Source organism: Gallinula chloropus, assembly GCF_964237585.1.
Source record: "Gallinula chloropus genome assembly, chromosome: Z".
Taxonomy (NCBI): Eukaryota; Metazoa; Chordata; class Aves; order Gruiformes; family Rallidae; genus Gallinula; species Gallinula chloropus.
The window spans coordinates 57367601-57394288 of record NC_140089.1 but is presented as its reverse complement, the minus strand read 5'-3'; the positions used below and the strand labels follow the sequence as shown (position 1 = coordinate 57394288).

The following is a 26688-nucleotide window of genomic DNA, read 5'->3' as shown; positions in this document are numbered from 1 at the left end:
TCAGTAGAGTACCATGGAACGAAGCCCTGGAAGGACCAGGGGCCCAGGACAGCTGGTTAGTATTCAAGGACTGCCTCTTTCAAGCTCTGGAGAGATGCAGCCCAACAAATGCACCAGGAGACCTGCCTGGATGAACAAGGCGCTCCTGGGCAAACTCAGACAGGGAAAGGAAGCCTACAGAGGGTAGAAGCATGGGCAGGTAGTCTAGGGGGAATAACGAGAAACTGTTCCAACAGCCAGGGACCAGGTTAAGAAAGCTAAAGTGCTGACAGAATTAAATCTGGCCTGAGACATCAAGGGCAACATCAAAAGCTTCTATAGCTCCATCAGTGACAAAATGAGGGTGAGAGGAAAAATTGGCCTTGTCTCCAGAAGGAAACAGAAGACGCAGTTACCCAGGATCTGGAGAAGGCTGAGGTACTTCATGACTTTTTGCCTCAGTCTTTTCTGGCAAGTGCTCAAGCCACAGTGCCCAAGGCACAGAAAGTGAAAGCACGTGAAGTACAGTGTCCAGCTCTGAGCTCCCCAGTAAAAGACACTGAGCTGCTGAAGTGAGGCCAGGGGAGGGCTACAAAGGTCACCACAGGGCTGGAGCACCTCTCCTACAAAGACAGGCTGAGAGAGTTGTGCTTGTTCCACCTGGGGAAGAGAAGGCTCTGGGGAGATTCTGTAGCAGCCTTTCACTACCTAACCGGGAGCGGGCTACCAGAAATCTGGAGAGGGGCTGTTTACAAGGGCATATAGTGAAAGGACAAAATGTAATGGCCTTAACCTGAAAGAGGTTAGATTTAGATCAGGTGTTAGGATGGAATTTTTCTCTGTTGGGGTGGTGAGGCCCCGTCACAGGCTGCCCAGAGAAGCGGTGGCTGCCCCCTCCCTGGCATTGTTCAGGGCCAGGCTGGATGGGGCTTTGGGCAACCTGGTCTAGTGGAGGGTGTCTCTGCCCACGGCAGGGCGCTGGAACTAGATGTGCTTTGAGGTCCCTTCCAACCCCAACCACTCTGGGATTATCTGTATTGAATGCCAGCTACTATTCTAACCAGAATTGACAGTTCTCAGACTGCAACAGGAATTTGCTGATGACAAGACCAAGGGCCATAAACAAGAATAGCAGTAGAAGTGGATTCATTAAGGACTGTCTAACCATTTGGAAGTGCTATGACTGGTTTCCATTTAAATATTTGTTGGGGAGCGACTTGTTAGAACTCAACACCCTGTGTAACATTGATGTCCATACTACTAGCATGCTTGAGAGAAACACGTGTTTTTCTTGTTGCAGATCTAGTGAAGAACTCCGAATATAATTTAAGTAATTGCTCGTTAAGTAGTTCTGAGAACCCCTACGCTACTATAAAAGACCCACCAGCTCTTGTCCCCAGAAGTTCAGAATGCGGCTATGTGGAAATGAAGTCCCCGGCACGCGGGGACTCCCCGTATGCTGAGATCGCTGGCTCTGCTTCAGCCAATAGGAACGTTTATGAAGTTGGTAAGTGCAAAATGTACTTCTCGATGTTGAAGGTTAAGAACAAAGAGCACAGGACTTTTTCCTTTGAGCCAGGTTAATCAAAACACATTAAAAATCAGCTAAAAAAGCGATACGTTCAGGTTCTGGTTTCTGCTCCACCCATCTCACAACGTCTTTTCCAGGGAAGTGGTAGAGATCACAAGGACAGAGCTTTAAATACCTTCAGCTCTGATCTCTAACCTAGAGAGAGCGCTCAATTTCCCTGGTTTGAAGGCCTGTCTTTAAACAACAGCGTAAGCTAAGCATTTGATCGCACTCTATTTTAGGCTGTTGTGGTGGTTGCACCTTGACTGGAGGCCGGGTTCCTAGCAAAGACACTCTTCTCACTCCCCTTTTCAGCTGGGGGAGAAAATACCTCTTGAGAGGCTTAGGAGTGGAGATAAGGACAGGGAGAGATCATTCCGCAATCAGCGTCACAGGCAGAACAGACTCAACAGGGAATTGAAAAAACCCATCTTACCACACTCACATGCACAGAAACCAGGGTAGAATAACGAGAAGTGCAACCAAATCCTAAAAGGCCTGTCCCTGCCTCTCCCTTCTTCAAAGACTCAACTTTATTCATTATTTCTCTCCCTTCCTCCTCGCTGAGGTGTCACAGGGGGGTGGCGGAATGGGGGTTTCCATCAGTTCCTCATAAGTAATCTTCCTTCTTAGCGGGAAAGGGGGGGGTGGGCATTCCTTACACTCTTCCCCTCCTCCAGCATGGGGTCCTCCACAAACTTCTTCAACGTCAGTCTTTTCCCACAGGGCTCCATCTCTTCACCAGCTGTCCCAGCGTGGGTCACTGCTATGGAGTACAGTCATAAAATCATAGAACGTCTCTGAGTCTCTCAGGCCCACACTGCTCCATCCTGGTGCCCCCCAGTCCCCCCAGAAAACATGCTGTGGCCTGGGGCCTGTCTCTGCATAGGCTGCAGGTCCTGCCAGGAGCTTGCTCCAACACAGGTCACTGCATCTTCTACATTTGTCTCCCCGCTCCAGCCTGGGGCCTCTCCACGGGCTGCAGGAAGCATCTCTGCTCCCCATCATCTTCAGTGGGTGGCAAGGGGACAACCTGTTCCCCATGCTCTTCTCCATGGGCTGCAGGGGAATCTCTCCTGTGGCACCTGGAGCGCCTCCTCCTCCCCTTCTTCACTGACCTTGGTGTCTGCAAAGTTTCTTCCATCTTCTCACTCCCTCCTCTGGTGGCAAAAAGCGTCCACTTGTGGGATTTTTCCTAAAATATTTGACCACAGAGGGGCTGTGACTGGTGCTGATGGGCTTGGCCTTGGTCAGTGGCGGATCGGTCCTTGAGCTGGTTTGGCCATGCAGACCCACAGCAGCAGTTAAGTACTGAACACAGCTGGAGTAAGTTTATGGGAGGGATAGAAAGAATCTGTTTCCTCTTCTTGACGTGAAAACCAGCATCTTCCCCCCCAGAGGCTGTATTTCACTGACAGGTGCCCTATCGAGTTCCTGCGTTACTGTGGCTGGTGTAGTTCCAGAAAACTTGGGGTTCTGGTAGAATCCTCCTTATCCCAATGGTCTCTAGGCTGGAATAAAGTCTATGTCTTCTGTCATAGGATACCATTTGCCTTTTCTGTTCCCAATTAGACATTCCTCCAAAACGCACCAGTTCTCCCAACATTTCTAAGGATTTTTATCCTTAGGAGCTGCCATTCAGCTCCATACGTTGCAGTTCTGACCACTACTTCTGCCACTACACAACTAATGCTCCATAACATATCAGTAATTACTTCAGAAAAGGTGTGTGCTACATCAGTTTATTTTTGTCACCAGGGACTGATTATGTAAGGAGTGGACAAAGGTGATGACTGCTGTAAATCTTAACTGCGAGGAAAGGTTTACATTTTATAAACAGGTAGTAATAATGTCTGTAATAGAGGATAAAAATAGTAAAGTGTTCTGTTTTTTTTTTTTTCTTAGAAATAACTGAGCAATCTCTGTGCATACTTGCTAAAAAGGCACCTTTTCTTTTTTATAGCTGACGTAGAGAAACACGTGCTTAAGCTGGTCTTTTGCATCGCTGATAATGTGACACATGTACCCCCCATTCTTTATTAACTCCTGTCTCCATTTCTATGCTGTGTGTCTGTGTTCTAGCCATCTAGTTGTAATTGCAAAAATATTCTACCGTGTGTGCGTTTCTTTGGCATTTTGGCCAACTGGCCTTTATTTTGTCCGGCTGAAGGAACCTCTGGGCAGAGGGAGAGGATTGAAGGCAGAATTCGTGTCGTCCCCATGTCTGTCAGAGGTGGTTACCTAATACATAACACTTTAACCTACTTCATTGGGAAAAAACATCAAGGTGGTGTTGTCAAGGCTAGTAACGAGGAAGCAGAAGGAAAGTCCAAACCAGTCCCTCCTTAAAGTTTAGCTTATTCTGTTGGCTCTGCATGGAGAGCACCTTTCCAACAGGCTCCTTTCTCTCCCTCCAGAACAGCCTGTTGGGAACTGTGAAATCTGCCAAGGTAGCGATGCATTGGAGCAGAATTGTTCCCCAAACATCTCAGCTGGAAATAAAATGGTTGATCCAGACCGGACATTCTGTGTCAGTGCCAAGTTACCTCTAGAACCCTGCATCAGGTGCGGCAGGACTGTTTCTAGCTGCTGCTGCTGGTGATGGTGCCGGAAAACATGCTTGTAATGGAGCCCCAGCAGGCTCCTCCACCCTCTTCTGGCAGTAGCTCTCCAGCTTCTTGGGAGCAGCGTGTCCCAACATTTGCTCTGTGCCCAGGTAAAAGGGGTAGGCAGTTGCATCGTACGGCATACAGCGGGAAGCACGAGTCCTCCCTGAATTTATTTCAGCGAAGGATCGCTGGTAGACACTCTGAACAGATTACCTGCAGGGCTCACATAGTTTTGTCAAATGACAGCCACAGGACAAAAGCCCGTGGGACTGGTGTTGGCAATCCCACTGTCCCCTCTGTGCCCCAGGAGGCTTCCACTGAAGGACACTCATCTGTCAATTTGAGAGACCACCCCCCCAACTTAATCTTCATGCTTGTCATCTAGCCCTTTCTGTAGATCCCAGTATGCTCTTTAGAGAATTTAAATCCAAACAGAGATACTATATTGTGGTGGGAATTTAACGAGTAAGCTGACGAGTAATTTCAGCAAGTACTGTCTACTAAGAGAAAGGCCTTCACCAGGGACAGGGACGGCAAGAGAAGCTTTGCTGCTAAACAGTCACATTACAAGAGTGAGAAATGTCACACTGAAAAGGGAGCAACTTGGTACCAGTTTACTAAAGTGCAAAACGATGCACAAGGTGTGTAGCTGACTTTAATTGAGGTAGTAAGTAGAAACTTGAGGTTTTCCATAATGTAGGTGTACTAATGGTGGTCATGGAGAAACACCATGAACCTCAAGGTTTTTTAAAACGCTTAAAGGCTTTTAAGCAAAGATTTTAATCACAACACAGTCACGCATAAAGTTTGTCCTTATTTTGATGTACTCAGAGAAGTCACATAAATTTTAATTGGAGATGCACATGCAGATTAGGGGAAAGAAGATTTCAGTGCATTCATACTTTCTGCTGAGACAATCTGCAAAGCTGAGTTCATATTGAAGGGAATACAGAATAAAACAAACTCCACAGTGGCCAAGGTGTCAGTTAAGATCTATTGGATTCTCCAAGTACCGTGACCATGACTGAATTTGTTTCATTACATAGGTATCCAACTAATGATCCTTATACTGAAGCTCTGAAGTCCAGACTGAAGAATACACAGCTCATTTGGACAGAAATTTTGACAGAACGATGCGTGTTTCCTAATTGCTGCCCAGAAAATCGTGTGGTTTGGTAGGCTTGTACTAGTGCTAAAGCACAGAACTTCCCAGTTTTAGCCCACAAGGTTTCACTTTGATGTGACTGAACTGTAATACATCCTTAAAGAAAAGCTATCAAGTGTGCCTGGCTTTTTTTCTTCGCTGTAACAAAAAGGTGTTTTGTTGTGAAAATGTTTCTGTTTTCCAAAGATGACTGCTGTTGGTCCTTCTGCCCTTCACTACCATTTATTTCACCTCATGTACCTGTAGGCTGATGGAATAAAGTTTCTAATGAAAGATGTGAATGCTGTGACGTTTTTTCCTTTCCCTTTCTTTTGCTGAGGGTGGGTCTAGAAATAGCGCAGGAACTATAAAACATGTTACACTTACCCATGCTGGACAACCAAGTCATGTATTTGATGGCATACAAGTCTCTCTCTTAGAGACAGCAAGTAATTCCTGAGATGCTTTGTCATAAATTGTGGTGGTTTGGTCCTGGCTGGAGGCCAGACGCCCACCAAAGCCGCTCTATCACTTCAGACTTCACTTTGGTCATGATTTCACTCCCTTCTTCCCCCGCATTGTGGCACAGGGAGGGGCTTGCTCTAACGTGGGTCACAGCATCTCCTCTATGTCTCCACCTGTTTCATCTAGCATGGAGCCTCTCCAGGGGCTGCAGGTGGGGTCTCAGCCTTTTCCATGGGCTGCGGAGGGACACCCGCTCCACCATGGCTTTCTCCACAGGCTGCAGGGGCATCATTCTCTCCAGCAGCAGGGCGAGGCCTCCTCTCCTGCCCTCCCCGGCCTTGCTGCCTGCACAGCTCCTTACATCTTCTCACTCCCCTCTTTGGTGGGAAAATGCACCTGCCTGCGTTTTTATTCTCCTAAATGTGATTCCCTGAGGCGCTGTGACATTGGACGATTGGCTCGGCCTTGTTCAGCAGCAACTCTGGCCTTGAATTAGCCCATGTTTACTCTCTCGGGCCTGCAGAGAGCTTCTGGCTGCTTCTTGCAGCAGCCATTTTCTGCAGCCCCCCGCCCCCTTTTCCACCAGGACCCAGCCACGCAAAACTCTGACAGAAATCAAGGCTGATTTTGAGCTCCTGAACTTCTGTGATGTTCTGCCTGTTCCTGGAGGAGCCACGTCCAGAAGTAGGGCAATTCTTCCAAGCCAGTCTCTTCACTTTATCCCTTTACCCTTGAGAAAGATGGGAAGTTGACTTCACAAAAGCAAGATATTTTCCCTTTAATAAATTAATAATAATAATAACAATGAACGCCTTGGAATAATGACTAAGGAGCCAGTAACAACGTACAAATGCAGCATAAAGGGGCAGAGCATATGGCAGTTTCCCCTTTGTAACTCTGACCGCCAACGATTCATTTCAAACACTGGTTACAGGCAGATGTGAGGGAAATTGTTATTTCTTTTAGTTCTACTTATTTATTGCTTTAACTATTTTTCCAATTTAGTTAGAGTTTGATCAAGGATGAGATTTGGCATAATGGAAGGAGAGAAAGGCAGGAGAAAACCCACAAGAGTGAGCCAAGTGCTTCGGGCTTGTTCCTCAGGGCTCAGTTCTAGGGCCAGTTCCAGTCAATCCTTTTATCAGTGATCCGGGGGCAGGGGTTGGATGCACCGTTAGCAAGTTTACTGATGCTACTAAACCGGCAGCCGCTGTTAAGTCTCTTGAGCAAGAACAGGCCTTGCAGTGGGCTGTAGATACACTGGAGCATGGGGCAGTCATCAAGGGCATGAAATTTAACAAGACAAACTATTGGCTTCTGCACCTTGGGTGGGTGGGTGCCAGGCACAAGTATAAATTCACAGAATAACAGAATATCCTGAGTGGGAAGAGATGCACAAGGATCATCAAGTGCAACTCTTGGCTCCACACAGGGCCGGCCAAGCCAGAGCATGTGACTGAGCGCTCAAAGCTGTGTCAAGGCAGGTTCAGACTTGAGCTCAGGATCAATTTCTGTACCAAGAGGGTGATCAAACACTGCAACAGCCTTCCTCAAGGGATGGCCCATGCCCCGTGCCCATCCGTTTCAGAGGCATTTGGACAATGCCCTTAACAACAGGCTTGAACTTTTGGTCAGCCCTGGAGTGGTCGGGCAGTCGGACTAGAAGATTGTTGGAGTTCCTTCCACCAGGGACAGTTCTGTTCTGTTGTGTTTTATTGTCCGTCAAGGTTTGTGAAAGCCAGAAGACCACCAAAAAGTAGTCATCTGACATGGCAGCTTCTGGAAGCTGCCTGAGTGCCATGTTTACTGGTCACCAACGGACAAGCGTGACGTCACCCAGCCCTGTAACCCAGCACACAGGGGTGCCCAACGGCCTCAAGCGCAGACTCCAGCTGAGCAGCCAGCGAGGCTGGAGTGCTGAGCGAAGGCTTGGTGCTGCTGCCTTACTCAGGACGGTTTTCCAGTGCGGTATCCCAGAGATACTGAAGGGTGTGTCCAGGGCACACGCGGCGCATCTTCGAGCGCAGCTTCCAGCTGCTGCAGCGCCGTTTGGAGGAAGCAGTTCACCACCCGCAGCTCCTCCCAGCCCACCGCAGCCAGAACAGCATGGCCACGGAGGTGGAACACCGCTGTCCAGTCTGCCTGGACAGCATTGACAACGCCGCCTTCGTGATGCCATGCCTCCACCAGTTCTGCTACGCCTGCATCCTGCGGTGGGCTAACAGCAAACCTGAGTGCCCCCTCTGCAAGAGGGGAGTACAATCCATCTTGCACTCGGTGCGGGCAGACCATGAATTTGAAGAGGTCCACATCAGACCACCACGAGAGGACTCAACATGGCCTGCCATACCTGCAGCTGGAGGAGCGCCCGCACACCCGGGGACCGACAGCCCCCCTCGCCCGCTAGCTGCCCAGCCGCCGGCGGTGGAGACGGTGCCCAGGGCTACAGTGGGTGGCCTGCAGCCAGACACCTGGGCATCTCTCTTTGATGAGCACCCAGCCCTCCTCCAACGCTTTCTGCCGTGGCTACAACAACACCTGAGGGCCACATTTCAACGGCAGCCTTCCACAGCAGATGTGTTGGAGGACCTCATCCGGGCCGTCCTGGGCTTATACGGGCTGGATGAAGACGTGCTGGTCCGGCTGCTGCAGCCCAGCCTGCAGGAGCGCGCAGTGTCGTTCGTGCGCCGGCTCATCAGTGTCGCCGTGCGGCGCTGCCGCAGGGAGGCCCGACGTCTCCTGGGCCTGGAGGATGGCCCTGCAGCCGAGGCGCGGGAGGGCAGGCCCACCTCTGCCCCCCATCCTGCTGCCTCCAGAGCCGGCTCTCCTGCCCCTGGACCAGCCCCCTCCAGCAGCCCAGCAGGGGCTCGGGAAGAGGAGCGCCCCAGCACCTCGGCCGCTGCTCTTGCTGGGCATCCCACCAGCCCACACCACGCCCCCTCTCCCATCCACGGGGAGCGTGAAGAGCCGGCGGCGGGTCTGGGGCAGGCTGTGGCAGGTCCCTCCAGTGCCAGCCAGGGCAGGGACCGTGCCCCTGGGAGACCAAGACGAGCAGCAAAGAGGAGGGCCAGCGGCTCCCAGGACTCTTCCCAGCCCCCCAAGAGGCCACCCTCCCAGGAAAACTAGACCTGGGCCCAGGAGCTGCCAACACCAGAGCCGGTCCAGCAGCTGGGGCACACCCCCATCACTCGCCACCCCAGCGCTGTCCACCACCTTCACTGGACCCAGGAAGTGCACTGGCAGCAGCAGAGGTGAGTTGTGGGGGAAACCCTGGGCAGCTGGGAGGGTTGCCTGGTGCTTTGTAAAGGCTGTAAAACTGAAGTAACTGTTTTCTCTCCGGCTGGCAGAGGATGAAGGCACGAGGGTTACGGGTAGCTGGGCAGCTGCCGACTTGCGCAGCCTGAGGCGGCACGCAGCGGGCCGGGAGGGGGGTGGGGGGCAGGTTGCGGGACCGGCACCCCCACGTGACGCGAGGTCCGCTGCGAGCGTGGCGGGGGAGCTGTGCTGCTCCTGCGGCCGAGCCCGAAGGAGCCTTTTCCTGGGAGGCGGGGCCACCCGGAGGTGCTCGGGGCCGCGGCCTTCTGGCTGGGCCAGAATGTCTGGGCGGTGCGCAGCGGGAGGAGGCGGTGGGCTCTGGAGGATGGGCTCGGTGAGGCCCCGTGTCGCGGCGGGAGGAGGGCACGCCTTGGCACCCGTCGTCCGCGGCGGCGGCGGGGAGGGAGCGTCTGGAAGGCTTTGGGCGGGTGAGGCTGGGCGGTGGGCGGCATCCCGGAGCGAGCGGTGGGTGTCCCCCGGTCCCGGGTGCCGTCTGGGGCCGTTGGGGCCCTGTAGGCAGGTCCGGATGTTAAGACGCGGTCCTGGGGGCAGCGCGGGAGGTTGTGCCAGGTGGGGCGGAGGGTCGCTGAGGTCTTTGCCGGGCTGTGTGTGTGAGGAATGTCGGCGGGGTCCGCCCCGGGACGAGCTCCGGCAGCCGTCCCGTCGGGGCGACTTTCCCCCCTTGGGCAGCACACCTGCGACTGCACGGTGTCTGCCCCTCACCAGACTGATTCTGGTGTAGGCAGTCTGTCTTGTTGCCCTTACTCTGAACCGTCTTGTCCTTCTAAAGAAAGGCTGCACTGGCCCCAGTGCTCCTTGCTGGCAGGCTCTGGGGCTTCTTGCAGCGTTACGGTTGTGGGTTGTGAGGCAGATGAAGCTACAGAGCAAGACCCCTTGCGGCCTCAGTGATGACTGGCAGTGGTATTGGAAACCACCAGCACTTCACGGAACTTCCAGCTCCTGATAGCTTGCTAGGTCCTGTATAGTGATCTGCTCCTGCGAGTCACCCTCCTGGTGACCAGGCTTTCTCCCGGCACTGGGTAGTGTTCAGATGCCTGCTCTCAGGGCCCTGTGCTCCAGCGTTGCAGCTCAGGCTGGAAGTGCTAGATCCCTTGTGGTTTTAGCTGGAATTAGCATGATTGGCAGTAGAAATCCTTACCCTTGAGGATCTCTTAGCATAGGATAGAAGTGATGCTTCAGGAAGTCTGTTTCTGGAGGATACCTTGTTGCAGTGCTTTGCCCTTTCTAGTTCGTTTATAGTGCCGTGAAAAACAAACGTTTCTTTTGGGCAAAATCGTCTGCAAGTGCTGGAGCTGTTGCATCATGACATTTACCCTACGTCAGTTGGTACAAACTGGTTGAATGCATGTGGTTCTGTGTAGCTGTGTCTTTGGGTTTACGTAGTCCCATGAAGATAACACTGTATACTAGACCAACAGTTCTCTGTGGTCATCAGTGGCTTGTGGAGCTATGTAAGCCCTCTATGATTTCAAAATAACAACAGTAAGGGTGTGCAACGAATCCCAAAGGTTGACAATGGCACTAAGAATGTGGGAAACAAAATAATTCTCAGGCACTAGGAAACTCTTAGAAAAACTGCCTGGGTTTTGTGCTATCTGTGCACTACAGTAACTGTCTGCAGAAGTCGTAGGATGAGGCTAAACCATTCTGTCATGCCTGGTGTTTCAAGCTATTGGTACAGCATTAGGTCTGAGGCAAAGTGGTTTCTGCTTGGTAAACATTTCCTTTTTTTTTTTCTTTTTTAATGTGGGAGTTGTGATTAACATTATGCTGTGACTATTCAGCAGGTGTTAGAACAAGTCGTTTGACCCAAGGTGATTACATTGGAGATCCCTCCGTGCCCTTGCTTTGGCTAGAGCGAGGCTTTGCGTGTCCCCTGGGATCTGGCTGTATTGACCAGGCCCCAGTCTGAAGGAAGTTTTGTCCCTGCCTGTCTGAAATGGAATAAAGTAGGGTGAGGGACTTTTCAGATGAAACTTTGATATAGGAACAGCTCAGCTCTGTTGTTTTGGGGTGTTTTCTGAAGTGTTGTCTTTTTATTTTGTGTCAGCTTCACTCTGTCTTTAACAACTGAAGGTTTTCCTTTTGTCTTCTCTCCTGTTGACTACAAGTATGTGCCTAGGAATCTCTCTATCAGGTAATGCAACCCGGGATGCAATATCTTATTTAGAGAGGTTTTTGCGCTGGGAATGGCTCAAAGCAATCGATTTGTTTAGTTAAATAAATAAATAAATGACAGCTCACTCTTCTGGACAGTTGTTGACTTGTGCTTAGATATTAACAATGTATGTAATCAGTATTGCTCCACACAATTAGAATAGTCAGTATTACGCTTACAGGCAAGAATAGCATTTTAATGGCATTTGAATTTAGTATTCCAACTGTTTGTTTTGTTTGAGGCTCTGCTTAGAGACCAGTTTTTCTTCCTGGGGTTATGAAGTATATTGGGGGGACAGGACTTTATTAGCAGGAGCATCTACTGCACTACAAGCAGCAGTTATTTAAGGGTGACTGAAAAGAGTTCCTTTTTCTAAACTCTGACATACCACCACGTTCTAGATAATGTGTTTTTCCATGTGGAATTTGGTCATCTGCATTTGTAGGTTATAGTTGGCTGTGAATTTCTATATTTTGGAGTCACAACCTGAAAAATGCATTTGAAGTATGGTCATGTTGTCCAGATTATTGCAAAATATTAGCGGAAACGTAACGACTTGATAATAAATTTAAGCGTGATGTGTTGGGAATGTGGTGTGTGTCCCGTCCCGTCCGTGTCCCCCGCTCCCCTCCCTTCCCCCTCATCCCTTGTGGTTTTCTGTATTTCTTTTTTCCATATCCCTTCTTTTTTACTTCCATGTAAGCCTAAACCGAGATTGCCTTCTAGCTAAATGTGGCAGGGGGATGAAATTTGTGAGATGAGCTGATGCTCACAAATCGCTAGATGGCAGTGCCGCAGTTGCTGTCACCGAAAGTGCCTGTTTGCACTGGGCTGTCTGAGTTTCCTTTGTGTTTTCAGTGCAGTAATACAAAGCGTTCTACTTGGCAGGAGGACATAGAAGTCACTTCCTTATGAAATTAGGCTGGATTTCAGCAGGAGTTGCTGCAAATGTTGTGTTTGTGGCTTGGACAGTGGAGAATTATCTATTACTGGTTTTTTTTAAGTCACTGAAAAGAGCAGCCACTTCCCTACCCATCAGTCATTGAGGATTTGCAGGCTGATCTTACTGGGGAGCTTTTTCCCTGGATCTCCCGTAGGGGAGGGTAGAAACGTTCACTGGAAACTTTGCTGAGGCCTGAACATTGTTTAAAAGTCCGTGGGTTGGTTGGGTTCTTTGCCTTCCATGTTCTTTCAGCCCAGTGCTTTCTGTTTTCTTCCGTGTAAGTGGTTTCAGATAGGCCGTTCAGATGAAAGTATTTAACCACATGTCCTGTAGGATCAATTTTAATTGTCAGCAGTTCTAGATTCTTTCAAGATGATGAGCTATTTGCTTCCAATTACACCTATCATAGTTTTGCTTTTCTCTTGTGAATTTTCTCTTTCCATCTCTCATCTTTTTCCTTCACCTTATTATTTTTATGCTTTTTCATGCAGCATTTGCAAACTACACCTGGCTTTTGTTGAGAATTCGGTGTATAGCAAAGTGTTACCTGGGCAAACTTCTTGTTCATCCCTGCCAAGTCAGGAGTTCACAAGGAGATTGTTGATTGTGTGAGGAGTTGGGTAAGCTAAAGGGAGAAGGATGATAGGGAGCATTTAGGCTTCAGGCTTCTCTAATTTTTGCAGGTTTGGGCTTGCTATTGCTGTTCAATGCTTGCTTCACTTTTCAGTTTGGTAATAACAGTAATTTTCCCTCTTGTCCTGGTTTTGGTCAGGATGGAGTTAAATTCATTTGTAGCAGCAGATGGAATGCTGATGTTGTTAATTGCTGTCAGACAGTCAAGGACTTTCTCAGCTCTTCATGAGAAAGGAGGGGCGAGGCCAGGACAGGTGACCTAACTGACCAAAGAGAGTATTCCACGCCAGTTACGTCCTGCCCAGGATATCGGGGGGCTGACGGGAGGAAGGCCGAGGGCGGCTCCGGGACGCGCGGTTCTTGGGGGACGGTCGGGTTCTGGGACGGCTCTGGGTGGCACGGCCTGAGTTGTGGGTTTGGTGAGAAACTGCACTGTGTATCAACAGCTTCATATATTTTTGCTCTAAAGTCCTGTCAGCATTGTTAGACTGTATCTTTCTGTTATCTTAGTAAACTCTCCTTATCCCAACCCACGGGCCTCTTATTTCTTGGTTTTGGGGTTATTTGCCCCTTCCTTTTCCCTTCCCTTACCACTTACCTCTTACCCTCCCCTCCCCCCCTTCCCTTTTCCCTGCTCTTTTCCTTTAAGGAGCAGGCAGCTGCGTGGATCTCGGCTCTCAGCCGGGGTGAAACCACGACAGAGGTGAAATCAAGCAGCAGCTGAAAGGAGCCTTGATGAAAGAAAGTGTTTCTGGGAGGGTTTGGTCAGTGATTACAGATGTTGCACAGTGGGAAATTCTCTCTTTGTTTGCAGTGTATAATTGGAAGAAGAATGACTTTAGAAATACTTCTGCGAGGAGGAACGTGAACTCCCGTAGGTGAGTGAAAAGACAAAATCTTACTGCAAATTCTTCTGCTTAGTGAACTTTAGGGGAGGGCTGTGTAGCTCCTTTCTGAGGGATGCTGAGATGTGCTCATTCGTCAAGGTCAGTCTGTTCCCCACCAGGCAGTTACTGACCCTTTCATTCTGTCTGCAGAGAAGCTTTCAAGTTAATTGAAAAGGTACTCAGAACCCACAGTCCCTGGGTCATCAGAGGTTTTAGGAGGTGTGCTGCACAGGAACCATACTTGCTTTCCGAGTCTGGGCTCAAATGCTGAATCTTGAGTTACTTTATTTCCTCTTACAACACATACTGGTTGTAAGAGGAAATACACTTTCTCCTTTGTGATTTCAATGCTTTCATTTGGTTTTGATGCTCCTTAGCCTGTCCAGACTAACACTGGCATCCTACTTTTTGTATTTTTCAGTTTGGTCATAACAGTAATTTTCCCTCTACATTAAACATAGCTGTATACACATTTTAAACAGCAGTGAGGGTTTTTTCTTTTTTTCTAGAGGAACCCCCCCTGTATTTTTGTAAGTGGAGTTCTTTATAAATACCTGTGAGTACTTTTACTCAACACATTACCTAAGGCTTTTCCTCTGATACTTGTTAAATGTAGTAAGCTGTCAGTCCTCAGTAGCTACTGAGGTAATGGATATGATGGAAAATATTTTCCTGCCAATTTTTCAGACATAAATTCCTTTCTGTAGGGTTTTTATGTTATTAAAATGTCCTTATGGAATTGCTACCTCAGGGAGTGGTACAAACAATCTCGGTCTGGTTTACCAGACTTGGGAGGAAGCAGGGGGTTTTAGGTGACTTCCTCTGCACTGAAGAACAAAAATCTCCAGGTGTTAATCTTAGTCTTTCATCCTCTCCTTTTCATCTCCTGAGGCCTTTCTCTTAATTTAGGGGGTTTTAAATAAGCACATCGCTTTACTTTTCCACAAGTAGTGCACTGTACAGGTGTAGTCAAAGATGCTGGAAGATACTTTCAATGTAATGTGGCCTTCAAAAGAAAAGCCAAAGTTTTCAATTACTGTCACTTCTGATACTCACCAGAGCAGTACGAGACCTGGATTTTACAGGAATTGTGTGCAGTGGAGAACTTGTTCAGTGTAAATGAATGTCATTGTACTTCTAGGTAGGTTGGAAGTAAATTTCCCTGGTTTCTTGTGGCGTGTCTGGAGGTTTCTTTAGCTTCTCCTTTAAGCAGACAGGGTCATAGAGTTCAGGTCACGGAGTCTGGAGCCCTAGGCCCTTGCAAGCTCTGCCACTATGCCTGGTGTTGGAGAAAGTGCTTGCAGTCAGTTTGATGGTGGGTCGGGAGCATCTGGGGCAGTGCTTAAGCTGGAGAGGGCTCCAACTTCAGGGGTAGTTGTGGTTCTTTACGGGCAGAAGGGGGAGACTTCGTTCTCTGTCTCGCTTCTTGCCACCTTTTGCATCCTGTCATGCATCAGCTCTGAAAAGAACAGGTCCTTCTTGGAGTTACTACAGCTCAGTATTGCAGCAAACACTATCCCTATTTCTCAAGATAAGCTTTTTCTTTATTTTCCTTTCTTTTTGTCTTACAGCTTTCTGTAGCTGAAGGAAAATGATGGAAGAGAGTGGAATAGAGACAACTCCACCCGGTACACCCCCACCAAACACAGCAGGGGAGACTACAGCTGCTACCACTGCTGCTACAGGTAGGTCATTAGGTACAGAAACTTCCTCAGAAACTCAGTGATATTTATTCATGTCTTTTTAAAGCACAGCAGTTCATCCAGAGGTGTTGGGATCAACCTAGAGAGCTCTTCTCCAGGCTGATGGGAAGAATTTGTTTCTTTCTCATGGCAGTATGGCATACATCTGACAGAGAGTAGTGTAAATGTTTTTTTTATTCTTGAAACTTTTTGATGAAGTCATGTGGATGCACTTAGGGTTTTTAAGGACGTGGGGACAGGGAATACTGGCCAGTACAGTGCACAGTGAGATGAGCAGCACAGAAGGGAGTTCAAACAAGTCTACAGTCTTGTGGGGGATAGTGAGAAACGTGGACGATCACTTGGATTTTACTGTTGTGGGTGGTAATCAGAGCACTGAATCTGATTTTTCCAGAGTCTGAACCCCATGTGCTTGACTACCGAATGCTCAGTTTTCTGACACATCTGGTAACATTACCTCGAGTCACACTAGTGCCGTGGACTCCCGAGTGGAGCGCTCTTAGCCCCAGGAGGATGTGCTGGGCGATCCATTGGGTGCAGGAAGAAAATACCAGAGCATTCCTTAATAGTTCTTTTATCTAAAAAAAGCAGAAAAATCAAGCTTTACTGATATCGAATATACTTCTTGGCATATATTTCAGAAACCACCAGAGAAGAGACAAATGTATATTCTTTGGGGCATCACTTGTTTTTCCTGACATGGTAAAAATGTCTGTAATATTAAATGCAAACAATATGTTGACAAATGGATTTGTCAGGAAATTCTGTTGGAAGGAGACATAGAAAACATTGCTGATGATTATAAGAAACAAGCGTGAGAACAGATCACAGTATGGAAGGTTTGCTGTACAGATGTTCCTAACGTGTTTCTGCTTATGGTTTTTGCTAAATTCTGTTTCAGTAATGAAATACAGAAAGAACAACTTTATTGTCAAATGCTGAAGGAGGGCTGTGCTGGAGAAGCTGCATCCTCAACAGTGAATGATTTCTTTAATAAAAGCCATGTTTTTATTAAGACTGCCTCAGAGTAACCATTGATGGAGTGATTGCTTTGACTAGGCTAAAAATGGATTCTCGAATAAGGTTACCGATCTATTTCCACCCATGACATTTATTGACCGCCTCATTCATAGGCAAGTTACTGCAGCAGTGAAAGTGGAGCTGGTGCACAAAGGGCTACAGGATGCCAGCAGTGTGGTTAACTTTATAGAAGTTCTCTTTAAATAGTAGGGGTTGTTTTTAGCTGCACCTTGTAATGGTAGAGGAAGTGACCGTGAAACTTTTGTGCATCGCACAGAGGTTTGCTGGTTGTCTTGTGGCAAGGGATTTAAATATGGCTTCAGCTTTCTTCTTGTACCAAAACAGACTTGCAGACTCGCTGACATTTTCTGTGATGACAAGTGGCCATCAGCAGTGTGCTACCCAGTAGTTATTTAAAAAAACCCCAAAACACACTTACAGTTTGTCCCTTCAAGATAAAGGTGGTGTTTTAAGGAGGAGTGATCTACTTCTTTGTAAGAAAGCCATGCGTTTGAGAAGGTGTTTTGAAAAGTGGTATTTGAAAGTGTTTACGTTGTCAATGCATTCCTGTTGCCAAAATCATTGCAAGTGTCACACAAAAAACCCTTTCCACTCTGTACATGTAAATTGGCAAAGAGAATTTCCTGAACTATGTAGAAATCTTCCAGATGAATTAGTTTGGGTGGATTTTGAGCCCATTTGTTAGGAATACCAAAGTGCAACACCTTCTGATGATTTTTCCAGAAGAATTGAATGACATCAAGAAAGATGAACATTTGCTAGCTGAATTTCAAGATAAGCCTTCATATACTTGATGGCTGGGAGACGAAAACAAATAGCATGGTTTTGTAAGCACATCCAGCAACACCTTTTCATTTGGGTCTGTGTGTCTTTGTAAGGCATCTTTTCCAGGTGTGACAACCATTAAAGCCATGATTGGAATATAGAACCAGACCTCCAAATTGCTGATGATAACCCAAGATTGTAAAAATGATGAGGCTTCTGTAGTGACATTGCTCACACTACAATATTATTAATGGTATTCTATAGTGTGCTAACCGTTAATAACATAACATATTGTTTTATGAATATACTATTAAAATACTAATTTTCAGTGGGAGCAGAAGAGTTTCTTGATCTTTATCTCATCCTTTTAATATTTCTGTTCTGTATGTTTTAAAATCTATGGAATATACTAGGACAGTGGCCCATGTAAGTATTTTGTAGCTATGTTGGGGGTGTGCATGTTCCATTTTTTATTGACTGGTGTGCGTGATAAAGTTTGGAAACAACCTCCTTACGGTAACTTGGCACGTCACTTGACTGTCATCAATGTTTAGGCTGAGTGCAGTTTCACATCTGAGCTGATCCAACAGCTTAGTGCTGTAAAAACCAGTGTTTTCTGTTTCTCTGGCTTAATTTTCTGTCTAAATTTGGTTTAGAGAACAAAATTGGCTTATCCAAGGATCAGCTGGGGGCCAGACTGAAACACAGAAAGCAGAGGGTTTAGGAGCCTGGGTAGCTGGGTGCCAGGGAAGAGAGGGCTGCCTGGTGCTCAGCCCATCTCATAGACCTGTACCTCTGCAGTAAGTCCCAGCCTCACAGGTCCCCTGAGTGCATTTCTTAATCTAAAGAGGGACACTTCCTGCATCTTTGTTATTCCTGTGGATGAAGCAGGAAGAAGCGTGCTAGCTGGAAATTTCTGAGGCCCACTTCATCTGCTACAAAATGGGTAGTCAAATGTTGACTCGTCTTTTTAGCTGTGATAAATAGGGTCAGAGAAGAAAAGAGATTCCAGGCTACTATCTCCAGAAATTGAGGGCAATTGGTGGTGGTTGCAAACTCAAGCAGAACTAAACTTTTTTCCTTTGAAAGGAGAAAAGCAGACTTGGTCAAAACTTACTTGTAAACTAGCTGAACAATTACATACCTGAATCTCTGAGATGAAGGCTCGGTGTTTCTAAAATTCCATTTGTCTTTTTTTCCCCTAGCTTTGTCCAGTCCCCTTGCTACACCAAGCCTGTCATCTTCTCCTGAGTGCTCAGCACCTCTGGCAGCTGGAGCATCTCCACTTCCTCCTCCTATGATGACTTCATCTTCTTTTCCACTTGTGCCATCTGCAACAGTTTCTACTATGGCGCCACCTCTAACTCCAGCCCGACCTCCAGTTGCCCCTTCGTCTTCTAGTACCTCTGTGTCGCAGTTCTCTACAGCTCCTTCATTAAGCTCTACTGCTGGCTCTGGTCTTCCTGCACCTCCTGCTGGTCCCCCGATTTCAGGATTTTCCATGTCTTCAACATATGATATCACCAGAGGCCACGCTGGTCGAGCACCACAGAGCCCACTGATGCCATCATTCTCTGCACCTCCCGTCACAGGTAACCTTTTGTATATAGACCTTTGTGCTTGTGAGACAGGATGAGGGGTCTCCTGGGTGGCTACTTCAGCAGTCTGCTAGAGTCCCACAAGTTCAGCTTCTTTAGTATTCTTGTGACACTTAATTACTGAGTAGCTGCGCTTGGAGGAATGGAGAATGGCCTTTGAAGTACGATCACGGTGTAGGACAAGAGTCCTCTTCCACAGAGTTCTGCTAGCACTCAGGCTCACAGAAAAGTGTTTGAGAGCAGTATTTTAAAATGTGCCCAGGAAAGCCCAGCTGACCATTTATTTCTGTGTTGCTGCTGTTCAGCTCAGAGGCAATTTCAGCCATTGTATTTCCACGGAATGGTAAGGTATCTCAGGCTGTAATCTCCTAATGGGCAAGTTTTTGTTCTGAGAAGCTCGCTATCTGTAAGAAGTCGTCTGTCACATGAGAGTAGCTTCTCTTTTCTTGCTTCTGGCTACTAAATTGCATCAGGACAGTGAAAAATACTTGCCTGCCATGCAAGCGAGTGCTGTAGTTGCTGAACTGAGGTGATTTTCTACTAGCCTAATGGAAACTTAGCTCTTCAGCTGCAGTTGGGCCAGGCTTTAACCATTGTTTGTGACATGTCTTTTAAGCAGTCTGTCCAGAAAGACCTATGGAAATTTGAAGACAATAAAAAGCACCACTCTTAAGCTAACATGTCTTTGTTTAATTTTACACATCAGGTGCAGGTAGGCTCGGTTCTATGAGCAGATATTGTTGAACTCATTCACAGTAGTTGCCTCTGCTAAACTCTAACAAACAGGATTGTTCTGGGGCCTTCAAGAAATGAAAGGAATCAGCCCAGTATTATTCTATTCTTCCTGTTCATTTTCCTGTAAAACAATTGCATGTTGCTACGGCATAAGAAATGAAACGCAGTACTTGTGTCTTGTTTTTCCCTCTTCCTAGGTGTCTTCGCAGATCCTATTACTCAGCAAGCAACTTTCTCTTCCCCTTTGGCTCCTGGAACTGGTTCTGCAATCACTTTTCCTGAGGAGCTTGAAGACCCCAGAGTAGCTACTGCCCAAGGTGGAACACCTGCTGGAGGGCTGTGGGGGTTTATAATGCTCTGTGGTTTTGTATGTTACCTTTCAGGAGGAACTACCATTTTTTGTTGTCTCTAACAAGATACAACTTTTAAGGGCATGTTGCTCTAGGTCCTGTCTTTCCTCTGTCCTCATTTGCAAGGTGGCTGTTTTTTGCTGAAACTGTGCTTCTTTCCTTTCCAGAAGAGGAATGACTACATAAATGCTGGCGTCTAGGTGCTCGTGACAGGGAGATCCTTCTACCTGAGAGGTTTTGTCACATGCTCTTAAATCATGGGAAATGTCAGAACCTCTTTGATTCTTTGCACATCCTGGGTTTTTTTATCATTTCCTAATGAACTGAATTGTTTTTTTAGGGGATGCAAGTCCTGCCTGTTCTAAACCAAACAAGTCTCCTCAGGGAGAGGCAAATAAGTGTTTCTTCCACTGAGGAGGGGTTTCTTAAGAGGTGTCTGTGGTATTTTGTAGGATTTTTCTATTCCGCTAGAGGGCACGGAGTGTATAATGCAGAACAGATAATCCTTGTGGTGCGATCTAATCGTAGAGAGGAAATAAGCAGCAACAACTGACAGCATCTCATGAGCCTGTAACCTTTTTGGAGCTGTGACATGCTACATCTGAGTAGCGTCGTGAAGGCTGTGGCAGAAAGATGCAGGGACTGTGTGTGAGCTCTGAGCTGCCTTCAGGAGCAACACTACTATCTGTACTGTGCGATAGTAAATCGGAAGGAAGAATCAAGATTGACGTCCCAGTGGGACTGGAGACTTTTGGAGGGGCTTTCAAAGCCTTTTGAAAAAGAAAATCTGGAAGAATGAGTTGTGTGTGATGTGGCAGAGGGAGCCCCCCTTTACTCCAGTGATCTTGACAGTGCTACAGTCTTAAAGAGCAAGATTAATCGTCCATCAGTATGGTGAGAGCAGAGTTGTCGTGCTGCTTTTTTCTAGGGCACGTGTCTTATAATCATAAAAAGACAGCTTCTTTGGTCTTCAAGTAGAAATGTCTTCCAGTCACCATATTCCTCTTGCTTTTTTGCGATAGAAGGTAGTGTTCCAGAAGAGAAGGTTTTCCTTGTGACATGATTTTGTAGCCCGTTTGAAAGGGCAGTAGTGAATTAGTTGAAAAGCCAATCTCATCCACGTTATTGTTGCCTGTATACCAGTAGGATCCAGCAAGTGACCTATGTCTGTTTCTGGAGAATGTGTATGATTGACTTCAACCCAAATGTAGATTCTTTGATTGGAGTATTAAATGTTGTACGTGCTCTGTGTTTTCCATGACCTCTGAGAATTTCCTAGGTGGAAGAATGAGGAATCATTAGTTGTACTGAAGCTGTCAAGTGTTGGATGTGTGGAAGCACACGTCAGAGTCAGGTTTTTAAACATCAGACAGAATCTGTGAGGCTTAACTGTCAGTTGTTGCAGAAATGCAAGCTGGATTCTCTGTTGAAGTGCATACATGGCAGTGCTGCAGTTATCTCTGTTTCTGCTCTTGAAATCGATTGAACTACCTTTTTTGCTCTGCTGTTCTTCAGAAATCCAACACCATTCTTTTAGATGTCCCTCAAGGTAGATAATAGGCCAGCAAGACCCTGTCAGTGTTTGTGCTTACATTTAATGAACTTTTAGGTCTGTCAGCAGCTCCACCTGGGATTTGGCTGGAGAAGATAGAGCGTTTTTTCAGCGTTGTTTAGAATCTACTTATAAATTGAGGAATTTCAGCTCAATTTCAGCTGTAAAAATATTTGTTAGTAATGGGCCATTCAAAAATAGGTCCTCTTGTCTGTAAGGTCATAAAAAAGAGGCTCTTCAGTTGGAGTTGTCACAGTTTGAGTCTAGCTACCGAGTCTGATGATAGCTGTAATTAGTATTTGTTAAATGTTCAAGACTTCCCGTCCCAGAATAGGAGGAAATCAAGTGTGTTGCCCACCATCACTGGCAGGCCTGTTTCTGCATTGGTGCGTGAGAGGATGGCGGTGATGATATTTGGCCTTTGCTGTATCCGAAAAGTCACGCACTCCTAGTCACGTCTTGCAGCATTTGTGCTGGCGAGTGAGATGCACCAGGCATTACAAAGTGTAAATGTGGTAAGAAGACCACGAAGCAGCTTAATACTTGGGTTTTGTTTGGTTGGGTTTTAACTGTGCTATTGTGAGTTTCTTGGGGAAAAACGAGAAAATAATATGGAAGTCTGTTTGCTTATGTTTAGGGTGTAGCTGAGAATCCCATGGTGAAGTCTGTTCTTGATAAACCCAAACATTCAGTGGAGACCATGATTACACCGCTGGACCCTGGCATGGTTCCATATATCAGTAAGTATTTGTGACAAACCATTAAGTAATGCATAGAATGTTAGATTAATGTAACAGCACTTGAAGTTTATCTGGAGAGTGTGTTAATTCTGTCACAGTTACGTGGTGATTTCTCAGGTGCGTTGTCCAGTGAGACTCTCACTCTGCAGGCTGATTTTTTTATGTGCGTCTTAAGGTTCATTTACTTGTGTATTCTGCTGTAGTTTAGGTAGTAGCATAGTAATACCCTTCAGTTCAGGTTGTGAGAGATGAGCAAGTTACAGAGAACAAAACGGTGACAAGTCCTTGTCTGTAATCTGGAAGTCACATACTTTTTTCCCTCCCTGTTTCTCTGTTTGAGGGAGTGATATGGAATTGAGTTTAAAATATGCTGTATGTGTTCTGTTGGATCTGGTGATTAAATCCTGGTGTGTAAGGTATCGCACTGAGGGTCGACAAGCCGAAAGGTAAGCGTGCTCACAACGGTGTTTACATCGCTTTTGAGGCTTTCTTCTGACTTTCAGCTGTTCTGCTTTTCTAGCCCAACAGTATTTATACTATTTTAGGAAGCTCAGCAAACTTGAAGCAGTTCCTGAAACACTTGGGAAGAACATTGAAAAGGCTAAAACAGTCTAATAAAGTCTCAACTACAGGAAGGGAGGTTGTGGGGAGGTGGGCAATGGTCTCTTCAGCCAGGTGAGAGGAGATAGGAGAAGGGGAAATGGCACAAAGCTGCGCCAGCAGAGGTTTAGATTGGATATTAGAAAGAAATGTTTACTGAAAGGGTTGATGATCTACAAAGGTCTCTTCCAGTCGTATGATTCTGTGATTCTGTGAAGTATTGCTGAGCATTGAGCCTGGAATGAAAAGCATAGTATCTCAGTTAGAGCTTTAAAATGAATAGGAAGGAGCAGCATTGTGGTAGTCACAATTTTGTGTTTTACTAAAGTACAACCTGTGGGCTACGCTGCAGGTTTAAAAGTAAGTAGTAAAGTACCTCCAGCACAGAGAAGGGCAATGGAAACGTAGGATGAGAGAGTGGTTTGGTTTGGAAGTGACCTTACAAATTGTCCTCAGCAGAGGGGGCTGAAACTCTCTGCACTAGACCACACTGCTCAAAGCCACATCGAGCCTGACCTTAAGCACTTCCAGGGATGGGGCATTGACCCAGAAAAATCTGATTTTCCCTAAGGGGAATGTCAGTCTGTGGCATTGGGAGACTTCTCCTTTTCTTGTTTTTGCTGTAACTAGATCATTCTGAAGCTGCTTGTTGGAATAGCCTTTGGGGTTCTTGTGCAAACGCGGTCACAGCAGTGAAGAACATTTATGTCCGTTTTCTTCTAAAGCAGTTGATTGCCATCACATCTGGCATGCATTGTGATATGACTGTAGTTTGAAAGTGTATCAGGCATTTGTTCTTAGTCTGTCACTAGCACAGTACTTTGGGATGAAAACTAAACATGAGAAATTGAATAGGAAAAATGTAATCAGAAGTTAAGAGAGCCTTTGAGACTGGGTTGTCTCCCAACTAATTCTGTAGGTGAAAGACAGGTTGATCAACACTTGCCAAGGATCTTCCTGAACAGCTCCATTCTTACATTTAGTATGTAGGAATTCATTGTGCAGCTTTTCAAACATGAGTTTTATCATAGCTTGTGTTACTGTTTGAGATTCCTGTTTGGGAAAGGCTATGGTGCTTTTTCATGACTTTTTTGGTTTTTCTACTGTTGAATAAAAAGAGTAATTTTTTTAAATCGCTGTTTTCTGTTTAACTTGAAAATTCTGCTCCACAGGGGTTTTTTGCACTCATCTCTGAGTGTTGTATGATGTGATTGAAAGAGAATGTTGTCTAACAGATCATGTTCCCATGTAGGGAGCCCAAGAAAGAATAGACAGCTTGCGCCGGACTGGAGTAATCCATGAAAAACAGCCTGCTGTATCGGTAGAAAACTTCATTGAGGAATTGCTTCCTGACAAGTGAGAACTTGAAATATATCCCTGAGGTGGGGAGAGGGCTGTTTCTCATTGACTCAAAGGGTCTTGCTTCCAGTGCTTTAAAGAATAAAATGTCATTTATATGTAGACACATATAAAATACATGAAACAACCGGAGCCGTAGAATTTTTTACAAGGGAACACAGGCACTTCAGTTTTTTATATATACATGAGTTGATACATGCAAATTTGATTTGAAAAATGCTGGGATGCCTTGATGTAAGTCATTGTTAAATTTTTAACTACAGTTGTATTAGAGGTTGTAAAACGGTCATCATTCAAGGGCTAACATGTTGCTTTTCAACAGACTCTAACTTGGCTGTAATTGCAGGTGGTTTGACATTGGATGTCTGATTATCGAGGATCCAATTCATGGAATTCATCTGGAAGCTTTTACCCAAGCAACACCAGTGCCTTTGCAATATGTTCAGCAGGCGAGTTTTCTGTTTTCTTATTAATGTTGGATTAAGACTTAGGATTTAAGATTTAATTTATGATGTCAGCTCTTACTGGTAGTAGCTACACTTGAATTTCTTAGTTTATAAAATGAGGATCAAAAATATTTTTGAGTCATGCATTGCCTAAAAATCTTCAGGCCTTTGTAGAAAAGCAGTTCTTCCTTGGGAGTCTTCATTCTGCAGTACATGGCACTTGAGCCGCTGATTTTAATTCTTGTTAAAGAAGAAGAAATATTCCAAGAAGAAGTTAACCAAGGAAAAAATAACCTCAAAGTACTCCCTCAGAAAAGGAAGTACAGCTTTAATTATTGAATTGTTGTCATCAATCTGATTCCATGACTCACAAATGTTTAGATAGATAAGAATCCTCACTCTTCCTTAGGTGCAGAAGGAGGTCTTGTAGCTGAAGTAATGCACTAAGCAAGTGCACCTAGGAGGTGCAGTAAGCACTCTTACCCGTCCAAAGGCTCATTTTCCTTTCTTTAGCTTACTTCCCAGATGTGTTTGAGTGTCATCTAATGCCAACAAAATGGCATCACCAGTGAGGTGTCTGTGTGAGCACGTTAGCAATTGAGCAAAGTATCTGGCACGTCATTTAGGAACAAGTGTCTATTTTGAGATCTTGCCACTCAGTCTTTAATAAAGCTCATAGAGCCTTCATATTTATGTTGTTAACCACCAGCAAACAGACAGCATGCAGTACAACTGCAAGCCTTTTAACTTGCATTAGATCAAATTCTACTCTCCTGTTGAAAGAGAACTGTGCTTGTATATACTTCAACAGAAAAACACTGCTTGCTTTCATACTTTTCAGAGTTAAATTTTTCCTGGTGTTGCTGGTACATTTTTCAGTTGAGTTGTGCATGGTGTGGCAGTGAGTCATTGGGCAGCAGTTGTTACCCTTATTCCCATTATGCCTGTCTCTTCCAGAATCAGAGTGGGTTTTTCTTGAATGCAAGATATTTAGGCTTCTATAAAACCAGTCCAAAACCAAGTTCTTATGCAAAAACTACTCACAGAATCATACAATATCCTGAGTTGGAAGGGACCCATGAAGATCATCAACTCCAAGTCCTGGCTCCACACAGGGCCAGCCAGGTCAGAGCACGTCACTGAATGGTCAGAATTCGCTAGGAGTTTACTGCAGTCATGGGCCTCCAACTTGAGGCATCTGGAGTCCCAAAGCCCATCGACTCTGTTGAAGACAGAGGCAGTGAAGGTGTTAAACTCCTTTTCTTTCTCTGTGTCCCTGTTAGTAATGTGACCGTTCTCATCTAGCAACAGACCAATGTTCTCTCTGGTCCTCCTCTTGTTGTTACTGTATTTGAAGACCCCAGACTGTCTACCACAGTATTGTCCAGCCTCGGCTCTCTCTAAGCTTTGGCCACACACATTTTCTCCCTGCAAAGGTGAAGAGTGTCCCCGTAATCCCCGCACATTTCCTGATCTTGCTTCCACTTTCTTTTTCTGCTGAGCTCTAGAGGAACGTCCCTGCTCAGCCTCCTGCCCCACCTGCTTGATTTCTAATGTTTTGGAGTTGCCTATTCCTGTGCTTTTAGGAGGTGGTACTTAAAAAGTGGCCAGCATTGATGGACTTTCAAAAGCAGTTTCCCAGGGGACCTTACCAGCTACTTTCCTGAGCAGTCCAAAATCTGCTCTCCCTGTATCTAGTGTTGAAGTTTTGGAGGCAGTTTCCCTTCTTTCAACAAAGATTTTGAATTCCACTACTCTGTGGCCAAGAAGTCCACCTACTTCTACTTCCCCCCAAGTCCTTCTTTGTGGATGAGCAAGAGATCTAGGAGGGCACCTTTCTTCGTTGGCTCCCTCAATACCTGAACAAGGAAGTTACCATCCAGTTGCTTTAGGACTCTCCTGGACCTGTTTGTATTAGCTGTGGTGGTGTTCCCAGCTAACATCTGGCCAGTTGAAACCCCCATAAGGACACGGACAGGGGATCTAGAGGTGGCTCTTAGTCCCTTGAAGAATAACTCATCAATGTTGTTGTTGTTCTGGCTGGGCAGTCCACAGTAGACTCCCACCCCTGACTC

General features: G+C 46.2%; 2 protein-coding genes across 2 annotated transcripts in view; both read left to right on the top strand.

Annotated features, from left to right (window-relative positions):
• Window positions 1-26688, top strand: part of LOC311203718 (uncharacterized protein) — a gene marked incomplete at its 5' end in the record, with an annotated part of 62808 nt that overhangs the window by 16107 nt on the left and 20013 nt on the right. Inside the window, one exon of the mRNA XM_084278475.1 lies at window positions 1244-1486. Coding sequence (XP_084134601.1) covers window positions 1244-1486 — 243 coding nt within the window. The remainder of the gene's footprint in view (window positions 1-1243; window positions 1487-26688) is intronic.
• On the top strand, window positions 15316-22222 carry LOC311203255 (protein PRRC1-like; the record flags this gene model as incomplete). Its single annotated transcript, XM_084277909.1, has 4 exons — window positions 15316-15409; window positions 18439-18825; window positions 19764-19921; window positions 22106-22222. The coding sequence occupies 4 exons, from the start codon at window positions 15316-15318 to the stop codon at window positions 22220-22222; spliced, it is 756 nt and encodes a 251-aa protein (XP_084134035.1).